Below are 20,677 nucleotides of genomic sequence, written 5' to 3'. Positions count from 1 at the left end.
TTAACTCTCAACTGTGTTGACACATAGAAACCTATGACCCTATGTTTTTCTTTGTCTCCATGTTCCAGTCTGCCCAGGTTGAAGGAACCAGCACTATCTGACATATTTGGAATGACTTCAAGAATTTGAATGGTCATACCAAATGTTTATTTAAACAGTACAAAAACCTTTGTAGGGCTCTAGATGTAGTTCAGTGGTAGAGCACTTGCCTAGCATATGCAAGGCCTTGGTTATCACCAGTACCACACACACACACACACACACACACACACACACACTATATATATATATATATGCATATATATATATATAAATAAATAAAAATAACAAAACAAAACATCATCACAGTGTGATGACATTGTTTTGGTGGACAAAATGAATATGTAAATCTATGTATGTGTATTGGAAAACAATTATGGAATATAAAATAAAATATTTACTAGAATTCTTAAAAAGTTCATTGAAAATTTTCACTGATGCTTCAACAAAAAACTTTCTCCCATTCCATGTAGCCAGAGCTCCTGCTCTGGTTAAGAGCATAGTTGTTGATGAAGGCAAGATCCAGCGATCTTGAAGTTTCACTCTTAAATTATTAGAGGAGTTCATCATGAGTAAGTAGGAGGCCAATAGCAGTGGGTATGACAACCATCCACCAACTTACAATCCACATTACTGCAGAGGATCTGGCTGAAAGAGCAAAGAAAACCCAAATATTAAGGTGTCCTGGTTAATGTGTTGAGAAGGGGCAGGAGTACTGAGACATTGGCAAGGGTAATCCTAAAGTAAGGAATTTCCTCCCTAAATCCAGCCCCAATGTGACTCTCAAAAGGTCAGTCTCTCCAGATGTAAAGTGTAAAGTATACGGAACTCTCTTAAATATCACTAACTTAGCTGGGTCCTGTGCTTGAAGTTTCCCTTGGCATAACCAGACCTGGGAAAGGAAGAGCTTGACAGCAATGAGACTGAACAGAATCTGGGGCATAGATGAGGCTGTAAAGCTATGCACAGCTGACTTCAAGGAAGGAAGGATCCCCTTCCTCTCTTTTATCCTCTGCCCCAATAGCCATTTGTACCAACCAGGAGGAAAAAATAAAAGGGAAAGAGAGAAAGGAAAGGAAAAGGGACAAAAAGGAAGGAAAAAAAGGGAAGGAGAAATCATAAGAAAGAGGGAATGAATAACAAAATAGGGAAGGAGATTAGGGGTGCTTTCTAGAATAATTTGGATGGTTAAACAGGGACAAGAATGATTTAGCCCTTCAAAAAAATGGGCATATGATTGCTTTTATTCTCTCTGCAGATGAGCAGCCACCCCCTACTTTATAAAGGACAAGACTGTGCCTCTTTCTTTGTTGGATCTCCAAATGTGGTATTAATATGAAAGTGGCATTGGGTTGTCTAGCTGAACTGTGATCTCATGGTCAGACAGCAATCTGCAACATTGTGTCTGTGGTGGCAGAAGAGCAGGGCATATTAGGAGATGCTAGAAGGCATGTCCAGTTAGTTGGGAAGAAGAAAGAAGAGCAGGCAGGTCCCATAGCCCACCAGTAGGAACAGAGTAATCAGTGAAGGGGAAGACAGCCCAGGAAGATCATAAAAGAACAGGAACCCAGACCCCTGTGACTGGATTATCATTTCTGTCTTTAAGAAGGACATGACTTGGAGAAGCTAAATATTTTTTTTTTATACCTGGGGATCACAGGTGAATATCAGCACCACAGGTATGAGCTGGAAGAATACATACATAAGGGGTCAGGGGTATCACTTAGAGGTATGGAGGGTAGTGGGCCCACAGTGCTGGAGATTATGATCCAAATTTATAAAGTAGTCCCCTAGTCTGAGTATCTCCAAAATTAAAGGGAATGAACCTAATTTAGTCACTTTTCATTAAGAACTTGTCAATCATAGTGTTAGGTGTTATATGTATTGTCTTATTCCTTATCACATCGTGAGGTAAGAACAATTATTTTAACTTCAAGAAAGACATGACTTGGGGAAGTTAAGTAATTTGTTTATAGCTAGTAAATGGCAGTATAAGGGATTGACTTCAAATGTGACTTACTCTAAAGCCTACAAACTTAGCTGTCCCGGGATAACACCTGGGGAGGCGTAAGCTACAGCCAGGAATGCTGCTCCAGAGTGGTTCCTCTCCAGAGACACAGAGGAATCTGAAACCTAGAGTTTGCATTTCTACCCTCGTCAAGGAACCTAAACCTGGAAGAGTCTCCACCTGAGCATAAGGCTCTCACTCCTAATGGCTAACCTCCCTCCTGCTCACTTACCTTTCATTCTTGTCTTGAATCTTTAGGCAATTTGCCAGAAATTTCTCCAAGCACCTGCTCAACAGTGCCTGGGCCGTTTGCTATCTCTTTTCCTTGCTCACCCTGATGCTTCAGACTGTCCTACAGTTAGACAGACTTCAGACTGTGCATCATGAGAGTGGAGAAGGTTGGGGAGCATCAGAGATCTTATGCCAAATGCCCTTTGCATCCAAGGATGTTGAGCTTCTCAACAATGAGGTGAACTAACTGAGTAGAGGCAGAGTCAGGAGTAGAACCCAAGTCTCCCAGACACATTTAGGGTTCTCCACTACATTCTGTGCCAGACAGCTGAGTAGGATCCTCCACTTTTCCTCATTAAAAAGACAACTGGTCACCCTGTGCCCATCTCAGCTCTGATGGGCATTATTTCTTACCTATAGTACAGGGTGGAATGAAGTAGACCGTATCGTTCTTGCTGCTCACAGGATTGCTGACTTGGCATGTGTAAAATCTGGACTGGTTCTGTGTATTAAGGGTGACTTCAAGCACATTTTTCTGGAGCTCCTTTGGAAAGGGCCCCGAGTCTCCATACCAAACATAGCTGACTGACTGGTCCTGTATCACACATGACAAAGTCAGATAACAATTGCCATTTACTTCTTCTGCCTTCTCAGTTTCTATGATAGGCTCAGGAACAGGGTCTGAAAATAAAGAGGATGTTATGAGACAATGAATTGAGGCATTTATGCTGCAGTGGTTTAGCCAACCATACAAAGTACAAGGTGAGCCAGGGAGGGACAGGGAGGGCCATGTGAAAAAAAGAGTCCTGGAGAAAAGGCTCCTACAGAGGGAGCCAGTGAGCTGCTTTGACCCCTGGAGGCTTCAGACTGCAAGAGCTACTTCTCAGAGGTGAAGCTAACCTGGCTCCAGAAGGGGGAGCCAGAGTCCATTACATGCAGCCAGGAACAATTAGGGTAAGGGTTGTGAGACAAAACGCCCAGCAGACTTGGGGTCAGACTTGGGATCCTAACTGTCTGAGATGTTCAGACCCTGTTCCCCAACTTTTTAATTTTTTGTGTGTGAGACTGGATATTGAACCCAGGATCACTCTACCACTGAGCTACATACTCCAGCTCTTGTGTTTTTTGTTTGTTTGGGGGACAAGAGCTCTCTAAGTTGCTGAGGTTGGCCCTGAACTTGTGATCCTCCTGCCTCAATCTCCCAAGTCACTGGTATTACAGGTGAGTGCCACTGTGCACTTTGGGGCCAATCTGTCCTTCAAAAATTCTCCAGTTCAGACCTACGTAGAGTCCTGAGGTAAGGGGTACCAATCAGCATGTGGCAGAGTCCTTTACACAGCCACCCAAGGGAAATTCCATCAGTGTGGCCTCTAGCAGAGCTACAGAAAGCTTTCTGTAACCCCCAAAACATGTCAGTGGTGTTTGGTCTATAATGAAGTTAACTCCCTTGGCTCATCTGTGAAATGACACTACCTCACAGCACACTTACAGTGTGTGAGACCAAGTGGTACTGTCCACAGAGAAGTGCTCTTCACAGCGTGTAAGTATAGCATACATACCAAAGGTCATATTAGTATCACTGCAGTCCTGCTGCCAGATGTGGTGAGAGGTAATACTAGCATCCAGTCCTGCAGAATCAGTGCAGGTCAGAGCTCATAGGATTAAAATGTGGCAGAGAATTTACCAGACCAGAACTTGTCTCTGGGTTGTATGCGTGGGGAGAATACAGAAACTACCAATCTGGCCCCCTGAACACAAGTTTCAACTCCTCCACAAGCCCTCTTGGGTTGCTGAACTTCCCCCTACATGCTCAAACTGAGCAAATTTTGCACCCTTTTTCACCATTTCCTGTGTTCTAGCCTCCTGTCTTATACTCCTTCCTCATTTCCCACCGTGACCAGCACAGCACTGGGCACTTTGTGTTTGGAGTTTATTGAGTCAGCTAGGGTGGTCTGGCTCCAAGATGCCCCCTGTAAGTGATCACAAATGCCTGGGCTGGATTGAAAGATGATTCTTCTGCTAATCACTCCTTAGGGATCTCACCCTTAGGACTGGAGCTAAGCAAGGTTGTGATTTTTAGGAACTCAGAAAATTTGCAATTTCTTCAGAAAACTTTAGTCACTCGGAATCAGTCGTGTGTGGGGCGGATGCTATGTCACAGAAATTACAGAGGTTGGTAAATGATGCATACAGGGGCTTTCAGTTTTTGCTTATTTTGTGTTACTGTAAGAGACTTTCCTGTCCCAAGGACCTCCTGAATTTTTAGGCCCTATGAGATGGAGGAAGTGAGTGAGAAGGGACTCTGGCCTCTTGGACCAGGGGAACCACCTGCCTGGTGGAACCTGAATATATACAACACTCTTCATCTGCACTGTGTCAGCATTAATTTTTAAAAATTTTCATTATCACTTTGATCACTTTTGATCACTTTGATCACTCTAAAAGGATAATATTATTGTTCTCATAATATGATGAAGAGCCCAAGGTTCTGGGTGAACTTCTCCTTGGTTATGGGTGTGGCCCCTCTTCTGCAATAATTGGCCACTCCACTCCATGGAGGTCTCCCGAGAACCACATTTCTACACAGATACACACATAGATCAAAAACACAGACCCAAATCAAGTTGGATAAGTTTTTCTCATAAAATTACTCTGAGAATTTAAACCCAGGGTTAAAAATGTCTAAACTTTGAGAGATAAGTCAGGGTAGTGGCAGGATAGACTCCTGAACTTGGGGTGCAGGGTCCTTCCTAACTGATCCTGATTCTCAATCTTCTTCCTCTTCAGCCCTTTTTGACTTAGCTACACTGCTTGAATTACTTTAAATAGTCCTGGTTTCTTAAAATAACTTCTCCTTTCTTGGTAAAGGTACAGTGGATTGGTTTCTGTAACTTACCATGAAAAGGATCTTACCTAATATGGGCACAAAGATATTAAGATATTTTTCCAACGTCACACAGCTAGTGACTGACCAAAGATTTTTTGTTTTGTTTTGTTTTGACTGATGTGTAATAAGTAGATACATTTATGGGGATACAGTGTGATAATTTGATACCCGTGTGTAACATGTTATGATCAAATCAATAATTAGCATTTATTTTCTCAAATACTGGTCATTTTATATGTTTGGGAAACTTCGAACTCTAGTTATTTTGAAATATAAATTGTTGTAGACTCTAGTAATCCTACTTAGCTGTATGACACTAGAACTAATACCTCCTATTTAACAGTATGTTGGCATTTATTACCAACCTCTCTCTATCCCTTCTTTCCCTGCCTTTCCTAACTTCTAGTGACCATGATTCCATTCTTTCATGTGTGTGTGTGTGTGTGTGTGTGTGTGTGTGTGTGTGTGGTGCTGGGGATTAAACTCAGGGTATCACACATGCTAGGCAAGCGCTCCACCACTGAGCTAAATCTCCAGCCTTCTACCCTCTACTTCCGTAAGATCAACAGTGCCTACCCTCCAGTACTGGGCATCAACCCCAAGGGCACTTTAATGCCAAGGTAACATTTCCAATGCTTTTTATTTTTTATTTTGAGAAAGTGTCTCACTAAGTTGCCCATACTGGCCTTGAACTTGTGATCCTCCTGCCTTAGCCTCCCAAGTTGCTGAGATTACAGGCATGCACCACTACACCTTAACTTCTACAGATGAGTGAGAATGCGGTATTTAATTTTCTGTGCTTCGCTTATTTCATTTAAGTTTTGAATTTTGAATCCAGGTCTGTGTCAGTTCTTATTGCATACATACTGGTTAGCCTGGAACTTTAAATGGAAGTTTTTGTTACACTCATTCTGATGGGTAAAAGACTCTCCACATAGTTCCTGTTCTGTCCTTTAGCACTTATATCCTTTTCCATAAGTCCTGTGAAGTCCAAGTTCAGAGATATAATTAAGATGAGTTCAAAACAGATTTGGGTTGATTATAGGACAAAGTGAAGGAAATAGGAAATAACCTATTGTTTTCTTTCTCTTCAAATCTTAGGTTCCCGACAGATGAATTTTTTTTTTTTTTGGAGGGGGTACCAGGGATTGAACCCAGAAGTACTTTACTACTAAGTTACATCCCCAGTCCTTTTTCGTTTTTATTTTGAGACAGGGTCTCACTAATTTGCTTAGACTCAGCAAATTGCTGAGGCTGACTTGGAACTTGCTATCCTCCTCTCAGCCTCCTGAGTCACTGGGATTACAGGTGTGCACCACCATGCCAGGCTCAGATGAGGTTTTAAATGTCCTATGGCCACCAATTTTAGGGTTTCCTGGCCCAGGCTTATCCCCAAGTAGAACTGGCTTTGTGGGGAAATGAATTAAGCTTGCCCTGAGGTTTTCTTCTCCTTCTCCCAGAAAGTGTCACCATGACTCACAGGAAGCCTCCCAGCAGCTCTGGAGTAGGAACTTGCCTAGCTCCCACAACTCACCAAACACCTGCAGGGGTATCTTCCATTCCTGCTCTTTCCCACTCTCCTTGGACACTCTTAGGATGTAAGTACTGCTGTCCTCTTTCTGAACTTTGGAGATGTGCAGATGCGCAGGACTTTGAGGATCAAGACTGAGTCTGTCCTTCAATGAAGATCTGTAGTAGACAGCAGGGGACAACACCTCCCATTCTACAATCTTCTGACTAGTGTTGTAAAACCAGATTAGTTGCTTATAGTTACCAAACAGTTCCTCGGAGATTTTCAGACTCACATTGCTGCCAGAGACTGCCATCTTTCTAAGCACTGAAGGATCTGCCAAAGAAAGCCAGAGACCCACCTTGAAGGAAGCAGTACCCCAGTGGCCAGGCTTTTGCTTGGGCTGGTGGAGCAGGGAAGAAGGAAGGAATTTCTACTTGGGGACAATGAGTATGGCTTTCATCATGAGGTACTTGCTCTAGAATCAGGAATTCAGTTAAAGGTGGAGCTTAAGACACAGTGTTGGCCCTGGATCTCTCCCTTACTTTCAGACCAGTAAATTTTCAAATAAATTGATGAAAAATCACATCCTGTCTTTGGTTTTGTGTGTTCTGTCAGTTCAATCTAGTTTAATAAGTATTATTTTAGTCTCTAGAGGTATAGACATAAACAATGTATGATTCTATCCTAAAAGATTTAATACATTATTTCAGGATAGACACAAAAACAAATTATCCTGATACGTAATATCCTGGTTACTACAACAAGGATAAGTACGAAGTCTTAAGGAATATGTCTCTGCCCAGAGTGTAAGGGTAGAGGATGGAGGAAATACTAGGAAAGTCTCTTCGCAGATGACCACAAAGGTGAGCCAAAAAATGTTTAAAAGGCAATCTTTGTTGAGAACCATGGGTAAGGCACTATTTGAGGCACTTGGGATACATCAATGAATTAAACAGCAAAGATCCTTAAGCTAATATTAGAGCAAGCAATAAATATGATAAATAAATACATTATATAGTATGGTAGGTGGTGGTAGTTGTTATGACAAAAGAAGAACCTAGAATAGAGCAAGGGGAGTCCTGGGTACTAGTTGAGATTGTGAGGGGAGATAGCATTTATTAGGTGATCAGTAGGTCACATCTGAGCAAAGACTTAAAGAAGGAGAGAGAAAACCAAGCAGAAATCTTGGGTAAGCGTAAAACAGGTAGAGGGAAGAGCTACAGCCAAGGCCCTGTGATGGTGGTGATGGTGGTGGTGGTGTGTCTGTCATATGTAAACAACAGAAAACAGGCCAGAATGGGTGATATAGAATGAACCAGAGGAATGGGTGTTGAGACAGTTACAGGGAGAGCTGGGATTGGGGAGAGAGGATAAAGATATTTTCACTTTATTGATAATATTTTACTCTGTTTAAAAAAATTCCCTGTAAAAGTAGCTTATGTAACATATATATTTAATTTATTTTGAAGCAAGTTATTAGATGGTAGGAAAGTGGAGACTATGCAAATTATTATTTGATAAAGTTGGGATTGAGGCAAACTTACTGTGAAAATGATGAAACTGAAGCTTTAGGCTTCCTTGTATGGCCCTGAGGGACCCTAACAGTGTATTCACATATTTTTTTAACAGAAATAATTAGACCACTCCCTATTTCCTGTCTAACATCCCCTCCATCACATTTCCACTTGTGCTGGGTGGTGTTGTGTTTGTAGTTATTTGGAATCTGGCTAAGGGGAACTAGAACTGGGGAATATTTAGTCTGAACTCAGTGGAGTATATATATGTGGTTCAGACTGTTCTGTGTGAGGTCATTGGCAGACACTCTGGTGAAGAAGTGGCATGCAGGAATATTGCTGCTGTGCCCTGCCCTGATTCCTCTGCCAGATCAGCTAGCATGTTGCAACAGGACCACATTTAGGAAGTAGAGGAAAGACAAGGTTTGAAGTGAGTGATAGCGCTATTCTGTGGCAAAGTATTATAGAAACATGAAATCACTTAATTAATTAAAATTATAATGCTATTTCCCTGGTTTTTGTGATTAATATCATATTTGCCAGCTTTTTAAAACTTGAAATCTGTTGAAATGTCTTTTTCTTCATATTTTAAAATTTTGATTAATCGTACACAAATGGAGCACAACCATCGTTTCTCTGGTTGTACACGAATTAGATTTGCGTAATCATACATACAAAGGGTAATGATGTTTGTCTCGTTCTATTATATTTTATCTTTCTTTCATTCAAATTGATTTGATTTTTGTTTCCATTTGTATTTATAGTTTTGTTATTTTTTTTTCACAAAGATACCTCAAATTATATAAGACTCAGGTTCTACAAGAGAAAGAAAAATGATAGCTAGAGGTCGAAAGATGAAAGGAGGTCTGTTGGTTCTTTTTCTGGAAAAAGAGGAATGAAAAGTATGTATATATAGGCTTGGAAAGAGTAGAAAAAAACATTAAAGGTAGAAAAAAGGGGAGACGTGTCTTACCTATATCATTCTGTTGTCATACGTTTTCACACAGATACTTAGTCATATCATTCAACAACATATATACCTAGCTATTCACTTCCCACACATCTATCATTTCCAAAAACATCTTCAACCACTGAAAGATAAATGATAAGTGGAGAATGATATATAATGGGAGTGAGGGGTGTGGGAAGTGAGAGAAGAAGGGAGGAACTTTGGATTATGTAGAAGGAAATGAGAGAGAGGAGGAGTACAAAAGATGGTGGAATGAGACAGACATCATTACCCTATGTACATGAATGATTACACAAATGATATGAATCTACGTTGTGTACAGCCATGGAAATGAAATGATGTACTCCATTTGTGTCCAATGAATCAAAATGTAGTCTGTAAAAATTTTTTTTTAAAAGTCTGTGTCCCCAGGGCTTTTGAGATTCATTTCTCCTTTATTTCTGGGGCCATTCATCCCTTGTAACCATCCATCTGTCAATTCAACAGATATTCATTGGATGCCTACCCTGTCCTGGTACCTATGCACACACACATAGGCATTTGTTCCCACAATGCTTCTGATTAGTCCAGTCCACATATTTATTCATTTCCCTAGTGCTTCTGACTGGTCCAGTCCTCCAACAGAATTGATTCAGTCCAAGTAATAGTCATTGTACAACCATAGTGTGCCTGGTGTTGTGCTCTGATATCAGCAATGCAGACGGAGTGTCTGGCCTCTTACACCACACAGCCTAAAGAGACTTTCTGTCAAGAATTTTTAAATCACTAGACATGTATCCCACACTTACCCTCATTCTTGTCTCCATGTAGATTCATAGGAGTATTAAAAAATAGGCATCCTAGATCATGTTTTTCAATCTATTGACATTTTGGGACAGATAAGTCTTTGGGGGAGGGGGTGTCTGTCCTATGCATCAAAAGATCTTTAGCAGCATCCTTGGTCTCTGCCTATCAGATGCCACTAGCACTTCTCCAGTTGTGGCAATCAAAAATGTCTCCAGGTGGTGTCAAGTGTCTCCCTGAGGGATAAAATCCCCCCTCCTCACCCTGATTAAGAACTGCTGGCCTACCTAATCTTTGTCAGTCTCTACGAGAAGTCTCAGACATATGCTCAGGAGATGGAATGGTTCACAGTCTGAGATAGTGACAAGTCGTCAATATTCAACAGACCATTTCATTATGTCACAAGTGCTGAGATGCAGACATGTATGGGGTGTTGCATCTTTCTTCTCTCCTTGGCACCTGTGGGTTACAGTTCTAGAAAGGCTGACCTAGTGGTTGGCCGTGACTTCTTACTGAGAAATAAGGAAGTGGTAATTAGTAATTAAATTCTTCCTTTGCCTTCCTAACAATTTTGTCTCTTAGAAGGTAGGTAAAACAGCCTTAAAGGAAAAAAGAAAAAAAATCCTACTATTCTGATTGAAAGCTAACAGAACAAAACAGTTGGTGATGTGTCTGGATGCTGAGGATAAAAATAACAGTGTTGACCTGTAGCTTACAGTAGCAACAGAAGCAGCTCCTGACCGTGCCTAACCCCCACTTCTTGTCTGTAGGAAAGCAGAATTATAAGAGGAAAATATGCACATCAGAGGAAGCCATAGTCTCATACCAAAGAAACCACCCAGGAAAGAGAAGGGGCTGCTAAAGAGGAAGTTTTAATTATTCTAGAAACAAGTCTTGTGTTTCTAGTGAAACTATTAAGGAAAAATAAAAAAGAAGGTGAATCATAAAGATATTGATGTGGCATTACCTGGAGCTCTCTGATGATATCAAATATTTTAAAATTTACAAATCCCTTTAGTAAGTAATTTGGCAATGGATATCAACTCTAGATTTGTGACTTGGGTAACAAAATAAACAGGTTGCTTTTTCCTGAGAGAGGAGATATAACGAGTTTACTAGGTAATATTGCAATGGAATTTGAAGGTGGGGAAGGAGAAATAAACCATTCTTTCAAGACATTTCAGTGTGAAATTCATAGGGCATTAAGTAAAGGACATTGTGTGGAAGGTTTTCATTTTTTTTAGAAAGGGGAATGACTTGAGCTAGGATGGTCATGAGAAGAAGCCAGTGGAGGGAGATGCATGGAGGTAAAGAAGGTGACCAATGAGGCTGGGCTTCTCAGGACAGACACAAAACTGAAGGCACAGATCTTGTCTGGGGGCAGGGAGCCTCATCCTCTGAGGGAAAAGGGAGGAAGGAAGATAGTCCCAAATGTAGAGAAGTTTCCAGTTTGGAAATGGTAGAGAGGAAGTTGAAGGGCTTTCTGCCTAATGATCTCTAGGCCCCACTTTCTTCCTCAGCAAAGAGGCAAGTTCTTTGCTGAGAGGCAGATGACAGAGGTAAGATAACTTAAAGATACGGGTGAAGGTTTGAAGTACCCACTGTGGGAAATAAGGGAAAGAACTAATAAGGGTCAGTAAGGCTAGTCTGAAACCCCAGCTTGGCTGAAAGAATGACTCCTAACTTGCTCCATCTTTCCTTTTATCCATCCACCTCTACATACATAGTATATACATCAACTTATTCACTTATCCTCCTATCTAATAACTATATAGTAAACACTCACTATATGCCAATCTCCCTGTGCATACAATAGATAGATATAGCTCCTTCCCTTAGGAGCTTCTACTGCAGTGATCAGAGACAATAAGATGATTCTACTCTTGCTCATAAGTGTTAAGATAAGGAAAATACAGACCTCTAAGGGGTACTTAAAAGGAAACACATCGTTTGAGTTTAGGGGTTAGGAATGACTTCTGTAGAAGTGTGAGTGGAATTAACATAAACAGAATTAAACCAGGGAAAGATAAGGGCTGGGAATAGTAAGTGTTCCAAACAAAGGGGGAAAGAGAAAAAAATTATCAAATACTTAAAGACCACAAAAGCAAGATTCATTCAAAGAACTGACCAGGTGAGGACAAGATGTAACTTTATTATGATGTGTGAGTCAAGAGTAGTCAGGATAAGTGGTAATTGTGGTATGGGTTATAAAAGAAATGATGTACCCCATTTGTGTACAATGAATCAAAATGCAGTCTTTAAAAAATAAACAAATAATTATAATTTACAGAAAAGATTAAAAAAGAAAAGAAAAAAAGAAAATGAATGGCAATTGAGGATGGATAGAATGGAACAAATTTAAGAGAGATTTTTGAAGGTGGAACTAATAGAATTAATTCACTGGATGTGAGAAGCAAGGTGTGGAAAAACCAGACAAAGACAGGGAATAGTGGAAGAGCAGTAAGTTTGAGGAGAGAGATCATAGAGGTTTTTTAAAAGCCTAAAAATTTTTTTACACTCCTCTCATCAATAGATGGGATTTGCATCCTCTTCTTTGAGCCTGGATTCGTTTTTTTTTTTTTTTTTTTTTTTTTATTTATTTATTTATTTTTTTTACGTTTACATAGGGTAATGATGTTTATTATATTTTTCCCCTCCCCCCACCCCTCCCACCCCTCCCACCCCTCCCACCCCTCTTTTCCCTCTACACAGTCCTTCTTTCCTTCATTCTTACTGCTCTCCTTAGCCTAACTCTAAACCTAACCCTAAACCTAATGCTAGCCCGTCCCACCCCCCATTATATGTCCTCATCCGCTTATCAGCGAGATCATTCGTCCTTTAGTTTTTTGAGATTGGCTTATCTCACTTAGCATGATATTCTCCAATTTCGACCATTTGCCTACAAATGCCATAATTTTATCATTCTTCATTGCGGAGTAATATTCCATTGTATAAATATGCCACAGTTTCTTTATCCATTCATCAACCGAAGGACATCTAGGTTGGTTCCACAATCTGGCTATGGTGAATTGAGCAGCAATGAACATTGATGTGGCTGTATCTCTGTAGTATGCTGCTTTTAAGTCCTTTGGGTATAGGCCAAGGAGTGGGATAGCTGGGTCAAATGGTGTTTCCATTCCAAGCTTTCTGAGGAATCTCCACACTGCTTTCCAGAGTGGTTGCACTAATTTGCAACCCCACCAGCAATGTATGAGTGTTCCTTTTTCACCACATCCTCGCCAACACCTATTGTTGCTTGTATTCTTGATAATCGCCATTCTAATTGGGGTGAGATGAAATCTTAGGGTAGTTTTGATTTGCATTTCCCTTATTACTAGGGATGTTGAACATTTTTTCATATATCTGGTGATTACTTGTACATCTTCTTCTGTGAAGTGTCTGTTCATTTCCTTAGCCCATTTGTTGATTGGATTATTTGTATTCTTCGTGTAGAGTTTTTTGAGTTCTTTATAGATTCTGGAAATTAGCGCTCTATCTGAGGTATGGTTGGCAAAGATATTCTCCCACTCTGTAGGCTCTCTCTTCACATTTCTGATAGTTTCCTTTGCTGACAGAAAGCTTTTTAGTTTGAATCTATCCCAGTTGTTTATTCTTGCTTTTATTTCTTGTGCTATGGGAGTCCTGTTAAGGAAATCTGATCCTGAGCCAACAAGTTGAAGATTTGGACCTACTTTTTCTTCTATAAGATGCAGAGTCTCTGGTCTGATTCCGAGGTCCTTGATCCATTTTGAGTTGAGTTTTGTGTAGGGTGAGAGATAGGGGTTTAGTTTCATTCTATTGCATATAGTTTTCCAGTTTTCCCAGCACCATTTGTTGAAGAGGCTATCTTTTCTCCATTGCATATTGTTGGAACCTTTGTCTAGTATGAGAAAATTGTATTTATTTGGGTTTGTGTCCATGTCCTCTATTCTGTACCATTGATCTACCTGTCTATTTTGGTACCAATACCATGCCGTTTTTGTTACTATTGCTTTGTAGTAGAGTTGAAGATCTGGTATTGCAATACCCCCTGCTTCGCTCTTGCTACTGAGGATTGCTTTAGCTATTCTAGGTTTTTTATTCTTCCAGATGAATTTCATAATTGCTTGCTCTATTTCTGCGAGGTACATCATTGGGATTTTAATTGGAATTGCATTGAATCTGTATAGAACTTTAGGTAGTATAGCCATTTTGACGATATTAATTCTGCCTATCCAGGAACATGGGAGATCTTTCCATCTTCTAAGGTTTTCTTGAATTTCTTTCTTTAGTGTTCTGTAGTTCTCATTGTAGAGGTCTTTCACCTCTTTTGTGAGATTGATTCCCAAGTATTTTATTTTCTTCGATGCTATTGTGAATGGGGTAGTTTTCCTAATTTCTCTTTCTGAAGATTCATCACTTATGTATAAAAATGCATTGGATTTATGAGCATTGATCTTGTAACCTGCTACTTTACTGAATTCACTTATGAGTTCTAAAAGTTTTCTGGTGGAATTTCCAGGTTCCTCTAAATATTTAATCATGTCATCAGCGAACAGGGATAGTTTGAGTTCTTCTTTTCCTATTCGTATCCCTTTAATTTCTTTGGTTTGTCTGATTGCTCTGGCTAGAGTCTCAAGGACGATGTTGAATAGAAGCGGTGAAAGAGGGCATTCCTGCCTTGTTCCAGTTTTTAGGGGGAACGCTTTCAGTTTTTCACCATTTAGAATGATATTAGCCATGGGCTTAGCGTAGATGGCCTTTATAATGTTTAGGAATGTTCCCATTACCCCAATTTTTTCTAGTGTTTTGAGCATGAAGGGATTGGATTCATTTTGATAACTGCCTTAATAAACAGAATGCAGAACTCTGACTTGTAAAACTAGATTACAAAAGACCATGCAGCCAGGCACAGTGGCACATGCCTGTAATCCCAGTAACTTGGGAGACTGAGTCAGGAGGATTGTAAATTTGAGACTAGCCTCAGCAATTTAGTGAGACCCTGTCTCAAAATATAAAATAAAAAGACTCGGGGATGTAGCTCAGTGGTAAAGTGCCCCTAGATTGAATCCCCACACCACCACCACCAAAAAAAATAAAAAATAAAAAAAAAAATAAAAAAATAAAAAACCATGTAGTGTTTGCCTGTTTCTCTTGGAACACACCCCAGTAGGCTTCAGCTGGGTGGTGCCAGGTACCTCTTCATTCACCAGTCATGTGAATGAAGATGACTTTGAGATGACCCTAAGACAACCAGGATCTTTTTATAAGTATATGGGAGGTCCCAGGTGAGAAGTACTAAGCACAGTTTACCTACAGATTTGTGGACAAAATAAATAAATAAATAATAATAATGATAATTTTTATTTTTTGCACTCTTGGGGATTGAACCCAGGGGTGCTGTGCCACTAAGCTATACCCTCAACCTCTTTTATTTTTTATTTTGAGACAAGTTCTCACTGAGTTGCTGAGGCTGACCTCGAATTTGTGATTCTCCTGCTATTTGCTTAGGATTACAGGTCTGTGCCACCATGCTTGGCTTCAAGTGCAATTATTTTAAGCCACATTGTTGTGGTGGTCTGACAAATAGCAGTAGATAGAATAAAGATTCAGTCACATATTAAACATGTGTCTGAAGAGTCTGAAAGAAATGTATAAAAGACAAGAAATTCAGGCCTGGGGCTTAGCTCTGGGCTTTGGAGTTTTTGATGTTCATCCCAGGCTTTTATCTGTCTCAAACTGTGTGTGTCACAATTGAAATTTTACTTTCTTTTCCCACACTGAACTATATCTCCAACCCTTATTTTGTTTTTTTTTTTGAGATAGATACTTACTAAGTTGCCCAGGCTGACCTCTAACTTGTGATCCTCCTGCCTCAGTCTCTTGGTGGCTGCAATTTCACATTCTTTATTTCATTTCATTTGATCTTGAAAGCAACTTCTCAAAGGAATTGGAAGCATGTTATTATACCCATTATAGAGTTGAAGAAGCTGAGGCTCAGGAAAAATTCCATGGCATAGAATCCAGATAGAACATAGTTCTAAGTTCTTCTCATTTCTATTATAGTGCTTTTTTTTTTTTTTTTTTTTTTTTTTTTTTGCGGTGCTGGGGATTGAACCCAGGGCCTTATGCTTGAGAGGCAAGCACTCTACCAACTGAGCTATCTCCCCAGCCCTATTATAGTGCTTTTTGTACTGCATCTTGCTAAGTGTTGTGGGAAGAAAAAAAAAAAAATGTCCTCCAACAGTGGAGGACACCCTGAATCAGAGAGCTTGCCTTGAAATTCAAGAGCTGAGAAACTCAAGTCTGAGATCTGAGAGTGCTTCTCAAACTTTTCCATGAAAGCATCCCTCACTAAAAGGAGAAAACTACTTGCACACTCTGGAAGATACAGATATGTAGTCTAAAAGGAAGTTCTTTGAAGTCATTCATTCACTTATTTAACAATTATTTTATTGAGCACTTGCTGTATTCCAGACACTGTGCCAAGTTCAATAGCATTAACACTGAACATGATTCCTATCTTCATGAAGCTCAAGAAAACAGAACCAAACAAGCAATTCACAAACCATAATCTGGAACCCAAGGTTTCCAGGAGGAAAGCATATGAAAATGGAAGCCAAAATGGCAGGAAGAGCAGAGGATGCAGAGAATTTCAGGTGAACAAAAAGCACATACATAGGCCCAGAGCTAAAAGGGAAGACAATTTTTCAAGGCATACAGCAAAATGAAGTTCAATCTGAGTGTGTTTAATAGGACTAAAGTCATAGAGTAGGGATCAGATGATCACCTGTAGGCATATTCTATGCACAAAAGGACTTAGGCACATTGGCCTTTATCAAGGTTCCCTGGGCTTAGTCTCAGGAAAGCATAATCATATTGATACAGTTTGGAATTTAGGTCTGTGTGTCCTTAGGAGAATTTCTTAATCTCTCTGAAATACAGTATTCTCATCTGGAAAATGTAGAGAATGATCATTGCCTCACAAATTTCTTATGCAAGTTAAATGGAATAATATAGAAAATGCCTACTATAATGCCTGACACTCTGTAAATACTCAATTTTGGTTTTATTACCCTAACTTAGAGAAATGTTTGATGTTAACCTAGTCAAAACAAATGCTATCTATTTGTTAAGAAGTAACAATTACTATAACAAAAGAGAAAACTTACAGTAAGGGGAGTCATGAGTACTTCCAGAGGTTGGGGAGGGGTATGTCATTTATAAAGTGACAAGTAAGTTACATGGCCAAGCAGACATGTGGGGTAAGGAAGAACTAGATTCCAAGGCCCTCTGGTGGGGTATGTGTTTGCCATATTTAAACAACAGCAAGGATGCCAGGGTGGGTGTGGAGTAAACAAAGGGAATGGATGTTAACAGATACAGTCAAAGAGAGGGCTGGAACTGGCAGATAAAGGCATGTATGGAGACCCAGAGGTAAAGAGAGGCCACCTCTTTCAAGATAAACAGCAAAATTAAATTTAGAAATTAAGAAATTCTCCTAAGGTCACAGATTGTATTCTAAACCTGTATGGCCCAGGGAGGGTCTGAAGGGGCATAATTAGAATCTTGATGAAGTTCAATGTGTCTAAATTCCTTTGGGCACAGTGATCAGAGGTCATCTGTATATTTTGACAAAAGGAGAATAAATGACCAGGATAAAGGTCCAAAATGGAAAAGTCAGACAATGTCTAACTGTCAGATCAGTTTTGACACAACTAAAAAAAGTTTTGAGAACTGGTGTTCTCCTGGTAGTATGGTTGGATTAATACTTCATATCATCCCCACTCCAAAGCCCATTCCAGTGTCCAATGTGTTGAGTCAGCCCCAAGGAATCCATATAATTACAAAGGGCCCTGAAGACAGTATATCCCTAGGCTTACACGGTCACAAACCAGACTGGACCCAAAAGATTGCCACCTGCAAAGCACTGTATGAGGGACTGACTAGATTTTCTCCAGATATTACTAACTCATTTTCCAAAAAGTTGTATACCTTCCTAATTTTGTGATGCCTGTCCAACTTCCCCATGCTGTTCATTGTTCTCATTTTTATGTACAATAGTGAACATTAAAACCCTTTAAATGAAAAAGACCTGAGATTCTATTTGGGGAAATAACCAGAAATACAAAAGCTTAACTCCTTCACCCTAGCCTGGGAACTCCGGTACAAGATGAAGAAAGTTGTCACAGGGAATTGAAAGGCAGCCCAGACCCTGAGCACACAAGCAGAGCTACAACAGTCCCGACTTTTCTACAGCTTCACGGGTTAGCAGGCATTAATGAATGAAATACAAGGGGTTTACTTCCCCATCTCCTCACGTACTATTTTTGAATGACCCCTGATTCTCTAAAGCTAAGGAAGGCTCCCCAACCTTCTACCAGTACAGGAACTCCTGTTGCCTACAAGACCAGACCCCACTTCCAGGGTTGAACCACATCCCATCTCCCCTTTCCCATCTGACCATGCTTTTGGTGCCCAGTCATAGGCAGACGGTTGGTTGGTGGAAAGTACCTTGAATGCTGGTCACCAGGAGAGACAATAGCAGCAGTAGTCCTGGAACCGGGCACCAATCCCATCGCCTGGAACACATACTACTTTCCAGAGTTTCGCAGGAATGCTGGAGACAGTCAAGAGCTGGGCTCGAAAGAGATCGAGGGTAGAAGAAAACACAAAAAGCAAGGGTAGAGGAAAATACCCAGTGAACCTTGCTCCACACCCAGTGCACTTGCGGAGGAGGAGGGGCGGAAAGGAGAAACAGGAAGTTTAATGAGGTTTTTCATCTGAGAACACCATGGCAACAGAATAAAATTTTTAAAAATACATCTTAGTGCTTTTTTGTGGGGAGAAGATTCAGAGCTTCTACTGGATTCTCAGAGGGCTCAATGCTCAGAAAAGATGAAGGATGGTGATAAAGAACAGATGCCTTTGGTTCCCAGGAAGAAATAACTTTGATTAATTTAGGGACCAATACAAAGCAGATGCTTATCCAAGCATGGTGAGGTCTCATTCAGAGCAGAAAGTCAGAGATCCACATAGCCTGAGTTCTGCATCTGCCACCTCCTACTCTTCTTACCTTATGATAAATTCAGTCTGATCCTTTATATTGGCTATCTACTGAACATTATTGGAAGATTTCTTGGCCAAAAAGAATGTATTGCCCACCCTGTGGTCTCAGAAGTTTCATATCCATTTCTCATTCCAAACCATTCAATATAAATGGACTTTTAGAGGACAAATTAGGGGAACTCATCAGAAAAGTCACAGTCCCTAACAGAGCATATTTGTAGTCATTTCAGAATTGAGGACATTTCTGAGGTGGCCAAAATGGAGGTGGCCAATTATTATGACTATTCTCTTCAGTTTGGGATGGAAGTAGTCACCTCTCAAAGAATCAGACAGAGGTGAAACTGGGTCAACTCAGTACCTGAAGTTGTTTAGGACACTCACTCCATACTTCTGATTACATTGGAGTCCTGTGAGGTGGCCAGGGCAGATATTATTACCTGTACTTCATTGAAACTCAGGGTCAGACTTGCCCAAGGTCCTGGTTTCAGTGTGGGAGACAGCAAATCTTTGGACTAGAAGAGAAGATGTGATGGAAGTTAAGTGAGCAGACTGAAGTAGAACTATGTTGTGAGATTTTAAAGCAAACCATAAAAAAGGAACTGAGGAGAAGGAGGAGACAGAAGAGTTGCCTGAAGAGGACAGGGCAAAGGAAGAGGTATGCTTTGCTTTGTCCCTGAAACCTCTTGAGAAACCATTTCCCACCCATCTCAAAAGGGTCTCTTTTGACAGAGGGAGAAAGGAGAGAGGGCAGGACTGCATTCTCAAAAGCAGACAAGTAATTAAGTACAGAGAAGGTGTTGAAAGGCCTGAAGCAATCGAGAAGCAGCCACTCACGAGAAGCCCCTGGAGGGCTGAGGGGAGGTCCTAGGGCACTCCTGTACCTGCCCCAGGCCTACAGGATGGCTTTAGTCCCCAGGATCATCCACCCCAGAGTGCCCTGGGGCCCAGAGCTTATTCGCCAACTCCCTGACTCCATCCCCTAGGACTTGACTATTTTAAGGATCTGAGGAAGTGATGATTTGACATCATCTCCTTCCTTCTAAAACGTGTGTGGTTTGAAAGAGGGAGTGGGACAATATATTATAATGTGTGAATGAGGATGCTAATGTAAGCTGTCATTTATCCCATTCATTCCATAAACACCTACTAGTGCCCACGATGGGCTAAGAGGGTGTATTCTATAAATCCACGGGGATGCCAGGAGTGTGATCTGGCCCCTGCCCTCCTCACAAGGCTTCATCCACTTTATTTATTTATTTATTTTCCTTTCTCTCGTCTCCTTGCTTTGTACTTGCTGTTTCCTCTGCCTGGAGCTCCTCCTTGCCTTTCTCCATTTAACCAATGGGTCATTCTTTGAAAGTAGCTCAAGTTTTATCCCGTTTAGGGATTTTTTTTTTCTTTTTTAATTTTCAAAGCATTTCATTTTGAAGTAAATCTTTAGTAAGTTCTGGTAAGGACAAACTTTCTGAAATACCTGAATTCTTTATATTACCTCTAATTCTCAAGAGCTTATCAGGCATACATTGTGAGATTAATAGTTACTTTCTCTCAGGGCTTTTAAATGAATTTTAAAAATGAATTAAATACAGGAAAAAATGGTAAACATGTAGGTAAACTTAAATCCCTATATAAAATAATAGTAACAATAATAACTAAGATGGTCCCTTTAGGGATTCTTCAGAAT

General features: G+C 40.4%; 1 protein-coding gene across 1 annotated transcript; it reads right to left on the bottom strand.

The window, feature by feature from the left end:
- Nucleotides 1-342: 342 nt before the first annotated feature.
- Cd48 (CD48 molecule) lies at nt 343-18,632 on the bottom strand. Its single transcript, XM_047531722.1, has 4 exons — nt 18,439-18,632; nt 6,700-7,011; nt 2,693-2,959; nt 343-687 (listed from the first exon to the last, which is right to left on the bottom strand). Exons 1-4 carry the CDS (start codon nt 18,515-18,517, stop codon nt 593-595), a joined length of 753 nt encoding a protein of 250 aa, XP_047387678.1. The 5' UTR covers nt 18,518-18,632; the 3' UTR covers nt 343-592.
- Between the last annotated feature and the right edge of the window lie 2,045 nt (nt 18,633-20,677).

The sequence above is a fragment of the Sciurus carolinensis genome, chromosome 1 (genome assembly GCF_902686445.1).
Source record: "Sciurus carolinensis chromosome 1, mSciCar1.2, whole genome shotgun sequence".
NCBI lineage: Eukaryota > Metazoa > Chordata > Mammalia > Rodentia > Sciuridae > Sciurus > Sciurus carolinensis.
Note: the sequence above shows the minus strand (reverse complement) of the source record. Positions and strands in the feature narration are given on the sequence as shown.